Raw genomic sequence first — 12011 nt, forward strand, 5'->3', positions numbered from 1 at the left:
CATTTGTTAAATATGTATATATTCACTGTGTGCCATGCACTGTGCTCAACAATGGGGTTGCAGCAAGGTAGATACAGCCCCTGCCTCAGAGCAGAGAGAGACAGTGAGCAGTTCCAGACCTCGCTGAGTACCATGATGTTAGCAGAATCCAGGTGTCTGAGCCTCAGGACAAAAAGGGTAGAGGGAGAGATGAATGACCACAGGCGCTCTGAGTACTTAGACTAAAGCTGACATCAGGCTGGAGAGTAGATTCCGGATAGGTGGAAAGTGGTGATCTGAAAGCTGAGAGGTCATCAAGGCCAGATGACTAAGGACGTCTTACACTGTGGCTGGGAGTGGGGACTTCCTTGTAATGGCAGCAGGTGGTCTTGGAAGGGTTTTAAACAAGGGAAGTGACTAGATCTGAGGTCCTTCTGGCTGTTTTGGTCTAATGGATAGAAGGGAGCATGACTGAAGGGAGAGAGACCAGTTCAGAGGCTATTGCAGTCTTCTAGGCCACGAATGGTGTGGCTTGGGCATGGAAGGGGTAGGGGTGGAGTGGCTGGGGTTGGGGAATAAGAGGACAGACCCAAGAAGCATCGAGGGAGACTCACAGGTCTTTGGTGCTGGATTGAATCTGGAGTGGAGACAGTGAGGGAGAAGGAGGAAATTGTTCTTATTTCATTGTAGTCCTTCTGTACATATTGTTTTACAACTTTTTCCTTAAATATATCGTGAATGCTTCCCCATATTCCTAAGCATCCTCTGTAATATGGTTTATAATAGTTATGAGTCTATAATTACATTTAATGTACTATCATTTAGTTAACCAAACCTCTACTGTTGGTCATTGACTATTTCTAATTCTTCTCTAGAATAGAAGCAAATCTTAGCTCATACATATTGTCAAATAAAGTGAAATACCTTGGAAAACCCCTTAAGTTATCCATAAAGTACAGTATTCATTGTTTCATATACACACAACATATACTAATGTATATGTGTAAAGATATAATGTGTAGCCTATAATAAAGAAGATACATATGAAATAGCACTTTAGACTACCGTTTAAATGGCCTCTTTCTTTACATGTTTCTGAACACAGGTGGGAGAATTTACATAAGTTAAAGACACATTTGTGTGACTCCACAGTGCTCTTCACAATACTCCAAAGAGCTCACATGTACTTCTGTGGGTTGGCAGATTGTCTCATTAGCCTGGTTCTGCACCCCTCCTGTCCATGCCCTTTTCTATGTGGCTTTACCATCCTTTCACTCTAGGTAGAGTGAACTTCCTTGCTCTGACTTTGGGCTTGACTATGTGACTTGCTTTGACCAGTGAAATGTGCCACTTCTGAGTCCAGGCCTTAGGAGAAATCAATGTCTTCCTGCTTGCCTTTGTATCCACTACTTTCACCAGAAGAGCTCCAGAGAGAAGACAGATGGAGCAGACCTGAGCCTGAGCCACAGCAAGGAGCCAAGTCCAGCTGGTCCTGTGGCCTGAGGCAGAGCTGCTTAGTCGAGTCCAGCTTAGATAGCCAATCTCCAGCTGACCCAAAGATGTGTGGGTCAGCATAAATAATTGTTGTAACCTACCATCTAAGTGTGATTTGTTACACAGCAATAGCTGACCAGTACAGTGGGCATTTTGATTAGTTTTTTTGTTTGTTTCAAAAAATCTTGAGTTGGGGAAAGGATTCCCTATTTAATAAATGGTGCTGGGAAAACTGGCTAGCCATACGTAGAAAGCTGAAACTGGATCCCTTCCTTACACCTTATATAAAAATTCATTCGAGATGGATTAAAGACTTAAATGTTAGACCTAAAACCATGAAAACCCTAGAAGAAAATCTAGGCAATACCATTCAGGACATAGGCATGGGTAGGGACTTCATGTCTAAAACACCAAAAGCAATGACAACAAAAGCTAAAATTGACAAATGGGATCTAATTAAACTAAAGAGCTTCTGCACAGCAAAAGAAACTACCATCAGAGTGAACAGGCAACCTACAGACTGGGAGAACATTTTTGCAATCTACTCATCTGACAAAGGGCTAATATCTGGACTCTACAAATAACTCAAACAAATTTACAAGGAAACAACAAACAACCCCATCAAAAAGTGGGCAAAGGATATGAAGAGACACTTCTCAAAAGAAGACATTTATACAGCCAACAGACACATGAAAAAATGCTCATCATCACTGGCCATCAGAGAAATGCATATCAAAATCACAATGAGATACCATCTCACGCCAGTTAAAATGGCAATCATTAAAAAGTCAGGAAACAGGTGCTGGAGAGGATGTGGAGAAATAGGAACAGTTTTACACTGTTGGTGGGACTGTAAACTAGTTGAACCATTGTGGAAAACAGTGTGGCAATTCCTCAAGGAGCTAGAACTAGAAATACCATTTGACCTGGCCATCCCATTACTGGGTATATACCCAAAGGATTACAAATCGTGCTGCTATAAAGACACATGCACACGTATGTTTATTTTGGCACTATTCACAATAGCAAAGACTTGGAACCAACCCAAATGTCCATCAATGATAGACTGGATTAAGAAAATGTGGCACATATACACCATGGAATACTATGCAGCCATAAAAAAAGGATGGGTTCAGCCAGGCACGGTGGCTCACGCCTGTAATCCCAGCACTTTGGGAGTCCGAGGCGGGTAGATCACGAGGTCAGGAGATCGCGACCATCCTGGCTAACATGGTGAAACCCCGACTCTACTAAAAAAATACAAAAAAATTAACCGGGCGTGGTGGCGGGTGCCTGTAGTCCCAGTTACTCCGGAGGCTGAGGCAGGAGAATGGCATGAACCCGGGAGGCGGAGCTTGCAGTGAGCAGAGATCGAGCCACTGCACTCCAGCCTGAGCGACTGAGCGGCACTCTGTCTCAAAAAAAAAAAAAAAAAAAAAAAAAAAAAAAAGAAAAGAAAGGATGGATTCATGTCCTTTGTAGGGACATGGATGAAGCTGGAAACCATCATTCTCAGCAAACTATCGCAAGGACAAAAAACCAAACACTGCATGTTCTCACTCATAGGTGGGAATTGAACAATGAGAACACTTGGACACAGGAAGGGGAACATCACACACCAGGGCCTGTTGTGGGGTAAGGGGAGTGGGGAGAAATAGCGTTAGGAGATATACCTAATGTAAATGTCGAGTTAATGGGTGCAGCACACCAACATGGTTGCATACATATGTAAAAAACCTGCACGTTGTGCCCATGTGCCCTAGAACTTAAAGTACAATTAAAAAAAAAAAAAAAAAGCTTGGGTTACATCTTGCCATTTTGCCCCTTTCTGTCACTGAAAATACATCTCTATTTCTATTCACAGTGGGTACTGGGGCCTGTTTTCTCCCTGTCTCATCAACATCAAGGATTTTTTTTTTTAATTGCCAATTTAACATGCAAATAAATGTTCTCTCTTTTTTGCATTTGTTTTATTATAAGTGAAGATAAACTTTTAAAAAATATGTTTACTAGCCTATCGTCTCTCTTTTTGTGAGTTTTTGGTTTATATTCCTAGGACTTGGCCTTATTCACTTCTGATTACCCTGCCACAAAGGGGAACTGAAGAGTGTTTTAACAAATTCCTTGAAGTCGGCTTAATCACCTGGCTAATCCCACAAACTTAGAACAACACCATCAGGTGAGTGCTATTTGTGTACAATTTTATTAATAAAGATTCCTATATACTCTCTGATTCAGTTTGCAACAATGCATGTTTTCTGAATACCTCTTGAATCTAGCATGGTGCAAGCAAAAATGTATTTAAAACTGAAAGACCAGAAGATGAGTTTTAAAGACTAAAGACCAAAGGAAAATCATTTTATTTCTCTCAGCCTCAGTTTTTACATTTTTGAAATGGAGATAATAATGGAATTTTCCACGCAATGTTGCTGAGAGGAATAAAAACAATCATGGGTATTTAGTGCAAAGATATAACGCATCTAGCATCTAGCATGTTACAAACCACATGGTAAGTAAGTCTTAGATTCTTACTGAACTTTCCTTCTTTATGTGGGTGGGCTATATGGATAAAGAGAAAGGAAATATTTATCTGAAGTGAGAGCAATCAAAAAGGTTTTCTAAAGGAGGCACAATTTGAACTGGGCCTTATAGGGTGGGGAGAATTCTGGAGTGATGGATGGAAGAAGGGAAGGTATGCTGGGTGGAGACATGGTAAGAATGAGGCTTGGTATCAGAAGCGATTCTAATCAAGCTATGGTTATTCAGTCCCCAGTATGTACCAAGAGCACAGCAGTCACTCCAGATGGCAGTATTTTCATTATCATTATTCCCACCTTACAGATGAGAAACAGAAACTCAGAGAGGCTTTGTGGCATCCCCAAAGCCACACAGCTGGTCACTAGTGCTGGGATCTGAATCTGATCTCAAATCCTATTCTCTTTTCAGCAAACCATCTAGCAGCCAGGGATTCTCTGAATCTCTCCAGTGCTTTGGAATCTCTGGCCTCTGGAGAGAATGTGCCTTCGGGCCACAGAGAGCATGGGAGCCTCCAGCCCCGTGGTGGCACCTTCAGGACTCCCTTCCACTCCCCAGGCAAGGCTGTGCATTTGGGGCAGCCCCAGGCCAGGGACCGAGCAGGGCAGGACAGGGCACTAGGGTCTGTTACTCCTGCCCACCCAGGACCCCTCTGAGAGGCCATCTTTGCTCTGCATGTCCTTGTCAATGTAGCCAAGTCAGGGCATGTCTGCATCACAGTCTGAGGCTCTCCTGTTCATCCCACTCCCTCCACTTTTTCCCTTTCACAGACGCTACCCCCAATACGTCTCTTGCACTCCTCACTCCATCTCTGTCAGCTTCTGGAGGAGCCACAGACTCACCATCCTAGACCTCCCAAGCCTGGTGCTGATGGGAGGGTCTGAGAAGACCTATCTACCTTGTGCAGAGGGCTCAGTGGGGCCAATGTTGGGGAGGGGTGAGCTGGGAAGGGTCTTAAAGGATGACTACAACAAAGGCTGAGTGCCTACTGTGTGCTGTCTTTTTGTTTGTGATTTCAATGAATCCTCACAAGAACTCTATGAGGAAGAAACTGTCACTATTTATTTTACAGGGAAGGAAACTGGGCCTGGAGAGGCTTGATGCCTTTCTTGTGCAGATGACAGAGCTGTTGTACAGCAGCACCAGGACCCTAATCTGGGCCATCGGAGTCCAGAACTTTTGTTCTCAGCCACACCACTATGATCTGCCCTGTGGGTTGCCCTGCTAGGCGAGGGAGTGGCAGGAGGGCTTGTGCACAGGGTTTCTTTTTGAGAGGCCCACCATCTCTGTCCTGCCCAGCCAGTCTGCTGAGAGCTGCAGGCCTCAGCCAGGAAAGGAGCATAGGAGGGAAGACACATTTCAAGTGGACAGTGCAGCCAAGTCTCCTGCCACAGAGTCATGTGGAGACCATGCTTCACATTCAGCGGCCCCAGATGACGTCGTAGTGCTGATTTTACCCAGTTGTTCACCAACTACAAAACCAGTGTCCTGACACACGGCAGTCATGTGCATGCGGCAGCCCCTGTGGATCTGAAAGAGAAATCTCTTCAGCTTAGCACAGCCTGAGAGCTTATGGGTGGAGTCACCTGGCAGAGATGCCAGCAGCAGCAACCCTCCTTTCTCTCAATCTTATTGGTGTCAGACCGTCCTGAGTTTGAATCCCAGCCTTGCCCTTCCTAGCTGTGTGTCCTCTGTAAACTAATTTTTATCAGTTGCTGCATAACAAGCCACCCCCAACCCTAGTGGTGGTAAGCCACAGCCATTTGTGATTTCTCAAGAGTTTGTGGGTTGGTTGGGCAGGTAGTTCTTCCGCTGTGGACTGAACTTGACCAACTCAGCTGGGCTTACTAATGCAGCCGTGGTTAGCTGTGAGCCAGCTGATGAACAATGGTCTCAGCTGGGGCAACTGGGCCCCCTCCACCTGCTCACTCCCCCACTAATGGGCTAGCCAGTCTTGTTTTCATAACACAGCTTGGATTCCAAGAGAGGGCAAGCCAGTGCAAGGTCCCTTGAGGCCCAGGCTTGGAACTGCTTCCCAGCACTTTTGCCACTTTCTGTTAGCCAAAGCAAGTCTTTGAGACCAGCCCAGAGTCAAGGTGTGGAAAGCAGACCTTGCTTCTTGGGAAAGGAGCTGCAGTCACATTGTTAGTGCCATGAATATAAGCTGGGCAAAGCGCAGCCAGCATACCACATTGCTTCACCACTCTGAGGTTGAGTTTGCTCATTTATAAAATGAGAATAATATTATTTATATTATGTGATACCCCAGTGTAAGGGAAATGGCTGCACTTTAGTCAGGAATAGGCCGAGGCAGCCAGCCGGCGCAGCGTGACTCAGTGGGTTTGGAGTGCAGGCGCACAACTCCAAACATTATATAACCATGCCACGTGAGGCACATTATGTAACCACTCACACATGCTCATGTGAGGCTCAGAGCCACTGTTGTCTGTAAAAGGTATAACTACCTTGCTGACGCTGTACATATGGCTTGCACTCATGGCTTTCTTGTGCCCATGGCTCACTCATGCCCACAGCTGGCTTGTGTCCAGAGAGAGAGAATAAAACCATATCAAAACTCCTTATAATTCCTTGAGTGTTCTTCCAGCTACCTGCCACTTGCCCACTGACTCCCCTCGGACCTCAGTCAAAACCTGACACCTAGCATTCTGTGTTCTTTCAGTAGATGGTTAGTCAGTTGTTGCCACAAGAAGGGACACAGGAGAGGCTCAAGAAAACAAAGTCTTTTATACCTACAGGTCCTAGAATGACAGAGTCACTGTAGTGCAAGAAGGGGTCACATCCTCCCCACCCTTTAAGGTCCAGTTCAAATTGTGCTTTTTCAGAAAACCTTTTTGATTACTCTCACTCCAGATAACTATTTCCATTCTGTAAATCCGACCCATGTATGTAAGGAAAGATCAATGAGACTCTAAGACTGATTCAAGCTTACTATGTGGTTTACAACATGGAGAGTGGGCTTAGCCCAGCAGGCAGGGAGCTGAGAGAGAGCAAGGACCCAGGGGCAGGTGGAGTCAGGGTGGAGCACAGAGCACAGGGCATGAAGAGAGTTCACGTGTGTGCTGGAATGTTACCAGGTCACGGTCAGGGGAGGACAAAAAAGGGGAGAGAGAGCTCACCATGAGAGATGTTATGTCTGAATGACTGAAGAGATGGTCAAGAGTAAGGTTGACCATAAGTGACCTTCACCTTCTGTGTCACCACTTCCACCCTCTCCTTCCCCTGGCTATGGACATGAGAGAATTCAATGAAATGTTGTGGTGCATGGAGTGGGCACATCAATGGGGATGAGACGTATGAACACACTGACACTCAGCCACAGTCAATGATGTTGAACTTTATTAACGGCCCCTCTCCGGAGGCTGCTCAGTTGTCCCTAGGGAACTCCTCAGAGATCTTCTGCCTTCCCATGTGTGAGCCCGAGGACACTCAGGAGCAGAGCAGTGAAAGGGTTTCCCGGTCAGACGCTGCACTCCACGCCTGCGTCCTCCTCGTGGCTGCAGTCGTGAGAGCCCCAACTATTCTTGCTGCAGCTCCACAGGGTACTCTCCGTGCCCCGACACTGAACATTATCCAGCCAGATCTGCCCAGTGCCTTGATAGAGAGAAAGCAAGAGAGAGAGAGAGAGAGAGAGCAAGAAGGGTAGGATTAGAGTCATAGCAAAGCAGCCACGTGTGTGCCTGGGAGATTCCATCCGGGATAGACTGCCAAATTTTCTCACAGTAATTCTGGCCCATTCTGGTCCAATGTGCTGATGGCTGGCTTAGCCTATTTTTTTTTTTTTTTTTTTTTTTTAACAATGACTCTGCCTCCATTCTATTCTCTACCCTTTGACGAAAGTCTCATGCAAATATTTAATACTTAAACCCCACACTATTTGAAATATCTTCCTGGGGGGTTGGGGGTATCCTAATGTTTAGTCTCCTCCCTGCTAATTCACTCCTACTGTGTCCACCTTTCTCACATGCCTCTGTAATCATGCCATCGCCCTGCTCTAAAGCTAGCATTTGCTTTGGGTTGGAGTAAGGACAGGGAGCACTTGGGGTTGGGAGCAAGCAGGGAAACCGGCCTCATGTCCTGCTGGGGCAGCTTCTATGGCCAGAGAAAAGGGCTCTGCCTGGGGACTTGACTCCTTTGCTCAAGGTTTGAACTTTCGGCTGAAAGACATAGGCTGAGTCTCCAGCGTCTGAAGACATTTTCCCCAAATTTTAGTAAGCCCCTGCTCTGATTTGTTTCCTCTTCCCTTCCCATCTTTTCTTTAAACGTGATCACAGCCAAGACTGCTGGTCAATCCAGGATGCTAGTTTGCAGATAGCTGGAGTGAACGTCTCTGTTTGCCTGCCCTGAATCTTCTCTCTGTTCTTCTAGTTCCAGCAACTCATCTGTCCTTTGGAGAGCCATCTCCGGCAAACACCCTCAGCCATGTGGCATTCTGACTCCAGGGCTGGATGGACATTGACTGAAGCAAGGCCAGCCTTCACTGTCAGCGCTGGAGGAGACAGGTCATCTTTCTGCTGGGGTGGCCAAGCTGGAAGGACGCATACCTGGAGCCCTGTGCTGCAGAGATTTCTGGTTGCTTGGACCAATTCTTTTTTTTTTTTTTTTTGAGACGGAGTCTCGCTCTGCCGCCCAGGCTGGAGTGCAGTGGCCGGATCTCAGCTCACTGCAAGCTCCGCCTCCCGGGTTCACGCCATTCTCCTGCCTCAGCCTCCCGAGTAGCTGGGACTACAGGCGCCCGCCACCGCGCCCGGCTAGTTTTTTGTATTTTTTAGTAGAGACGGGGTTTCACCGTGTTAGCCAGGATGGTCTCGATCTCCTGACCTCGTGATCCGCCCGTCTCGGCCTCCCAAAGTGCTGGGATTACAGGCTTGAGCCACCGCGCCCGGCCCCAATTCTTTTCTTTTAAGGCAAACCACACTGAGTCACTCGCCAACACCCCACCAGCGAGAGAAAGCCACATCCACACCTCTGGGGAAGAGGCCCTTGGCTGGTAATTCACTTACCAGCTCCCACTTTGTACAGGGCCCTTCCTCTGGAGTAACCCAGCATGCGGCAGAAGACGGTGGCATCAGAATTATGCCATTCATCATCGCAAATGGTCCCCCAGGTACCACCATAGTAAACTTCAGCCCGGCCTCGGTTACTACTGCCAACAATCCTGACGGACACTGCGTTTTCACCTGGGTGAAGAAACACACGTGGGAGAGGCGAGGAAGGCGGGGCTTTGGGTAAGTGTGGGCTCTTTCTTTTCATTTTGGAGTTCTACAGTTAAGGAAAAGAAATGCCCCTGCTTGACTGTCATCAGAGCCTGGAAGATCCCACTTTACAGCACCCACCCAACCCGGCATGCAGCCTCCGTGCACCTGGGGCCTGCGGGTACAAGGCCAGGGGGGCAGGTGCCCCTGTGGCTGGTTTGCAAATTGCATACACCAGGTCTTGTCACGTGTTGTGGAGAGAAAAAAAAGAAAAGTTGAGAAAAGAGAAGGAAGGAAGGAAAGAATGGAGGGAGAGAAGGAGGGAGAGAGGGAAAGGAAGGAGGGAGGGAGAGGAAAGAAAGAAGGAAAAGGGGAGGAAGGGAGGGAGAGAGAAAAGGAAAGGAAGAAGGCGAAAGGGGGAAGGAAGGGAGAGAAGGAAGGAAGTGAGAGAGTGGCTGGGGAGGGAAACTGCTAACTGCTGCTGTGTGCCGTGGGCAGGCTCATTCACGGGACTAGACCCTCAACTCTTCCCCAAAATGAGAAATTTATTTGAGAACCATCTTTTCCCCCAACACACACAATTTTCAGGTGCAGAATTGACTTTAAAGCACACATTAAAGAGAATATAAATAGTGATTACCTGTTTCACCTTTTTCTCCCTTTACTCCTCTCTCCCCAGAAGATCCTGTCATGAGGAGAAAACCCACACGGTTTGAAAGAAATCCAGGCAGGATGCCTTTGCCTGCATTTGCAGGAGTGGGGAGCGGGTGGAGGGGTGGGGATGGTCAGACTCTCCCTGGGTCTCGCCTGTGGCCTGGTATTGTGGGTACAGGACGTCCTGCGGGTGCCAATGATTAAGCAGGAAGAAACGGGCCTGAGCTATAGCAAGAGGGGTTGAAGTCAGATTGGTGAGGGACCCTTGGTCAGGGACATGGAGTGGGATGGGCTCATCTCCTTCATGCAAACCGTCTAGGGGTGTTGGGTCATGGGGCATGGCTCAAGTGCACATTCATACCCCTGTCTCAGATTCTAGAGCTGCGCCTAATCCACTGCTGTGTGCTCCACGCCTAGGACAACCCCCAGCGCAAGACTTGCCAATTAAGGAAATAAACCTCTACCCTCCTGGGTTCTGAAAACCCCCAAAACTCTTAAAACAGGGCATTTCCTGTTTTCACGTACAGAACTGGCTGTAAAGCATAGTCCTAAGAACCAAGGAATCAGATGCAGAGGCCTTACCTTTTACTCCCTGGTCTCCCTTCTGGCCAGCTCGTCCAGGGGCTCCCTTGGAGCCTGCCAGCCCCGGGCTCCCCTGTTCTCCCTTCACACCTGCAGGGCCTGGAAGGAGAGACAGTGCCCTGGTCAGGTACCCTGCTTTGCCTTCCCAAGAGAGACCCAAGGGCCTTGCTGTTTAATAAAAGTTATCCTTAACTGCCAGACCTCCCCCATGGCTGGGCTATCTGAACGTTCAGCCTGTCTTTGGTCCATATGGGGGCTGCACTGGTCTCTCAACTCTTAGGTAAACGCTGTCGAGAACAGGCAGTCTAAAATAGCTGGTGGTATTCCACAGATTGTTGGTTCTTCTAGAATTACATAGTTATGTGGAAGTTCTAGCCACGCTGGGAGAATTTGCTAGAATGTTTCTAAGCCTCGATGTCTCCTTTAGTGAATTGAAATAGTAACAGAGGCCAGGTACAGTGGCTTGCTCCTGTAATCCCATGCTTTGGGAGGCCAAGGTGGGAGGATGACTTGAGGTGGGGAGGCCAAGGCTGCAGTGAGCTATCCTGGCACCACTGCACTCGGGCCTGGGTGACACAGAAACTTTGTCTCTAAAAAAACTGAAAAAACAAAACAAAACAAAACACAAAATGGTAATAGAATATCTAGCTTATGAGGAAGAAAAGTTGCTCAAGAAATGTGTCTGAAAAACTTTACTTTTGCACTCACAGGGGCAGGGCTGTCGAGAGGCCTAGAAACACCCTGCAGCTGGTGCCGGCTCAGGACCCAACTGAAGCACAGGCTCTGGAGGTGAGGATAAGAATAAGAAAGCCCAGCGACAGGCAGCGGGAGGCAGACAGGAGAGGCTTGGGGGCCAAGAAGAAGAGGCAAGTGGGCCACAGCTGAGGCGGGGAAGCAGCAGCCGTGGATGGAGCAGAAGGGGCACAACTCCATGGCAGCTGTACAGCCTGGAGCCTCCGCCTGCACCCCTAGCTCTCCTGACATTTTCCCCCTTTGCCATCCTCAGCCCCTGCCCCACATGCTACACCCCTCAGGATGCTGAGTTCCTGTTATTCCCAGGTTTTGCAGTGGAGAAATCTGAGACTTGAGTGACAGAGCCCTGGAGTCTTAACCTCCACTTTGGAAGAAGGTCACAGCTGTGCGTTCAAAGTCAACAAGACCTGCCCTCTGAGTGGGCAGGCCTTCCCCGTCATCACCCCGAGGGATGAAAATGCAGTCAGCCCTTTACCTGGAACTCCTGGTTCTCCTTTTACTCCTTGCTGTCCTTGAAGTCCTAAGATCAAAACAAAAAAAGGGGGGGAGGAGATAATAAAACTTAGATATTAGACATTTTTAATCTTAGACAACCTCTGCCTTTTGTCTGATTAATGCAGATGGAAAGATACATTGGTTCTCCACGATTGTTTAAAGCCTCTTCAGCAGATCATAAAAAGAGACAGTCTGCAGATGAATGAGAACAGGTGTATTGGGGGTGAAACAGCAAGGTACTGGATGAAAGCCTGGATTAGACAGACCTCAGATGCACCGCTGGCCTTCCCTGCCCACCAGTAACCT

At 47.7% G+C, this 12011-nt stretch overlaps 1 protein-coding gene across 1 annotated transcript in view; it reads right to left on the reverse strand.

Moving 5' to 3' along the window:
- Positions 1–7343: 7343 nt before the first annotated feature.
- The window catches only part of LOC105492495 (macrophage receptor with collagenous structure), a 60050-nt gene continuing 55382 nt past the window's right edge, over positions 7344–12011 (reverse strand). The window contains exons 13-17 of the mRNA XM_011759692.2: positions 11686–11730; positions 10458–10556; positions 9862–9906; positions 9030–9206; positions 7344–7620 (exon numbers count right to left, since the gene is read on the reverse strand). Of these exons, the coding sequence (XP_011757994.1) occupies positions 7487–7620; positions 9030–9206; positions 9862–9906; positions 10458–10556; positions 11686–11730 (500 nt within the window). The 3' untranslated portion in view covers positions 7344–7486. The remainder of the gene's footprint in view (positions 7621–9029; positions 9207–9861; positions 9907–10457; positions 10557–11685; positions 11731–12011) is intronic.

This window comes from Macaca nemestrina, chromosome 11 (genome assembly GCF_043159975.1).
Source record: "Macaca nemestrina isolate mMacNem1 chromosome 11, mMacNem.hap1, whole genome shotgun sequence".
Taxonomy (NCBI): Eukaryota; Metazoa; Chordata; class Mammalia; order Primates; family Cercopithecidae; genus Macaca; species Macaca nemestrina.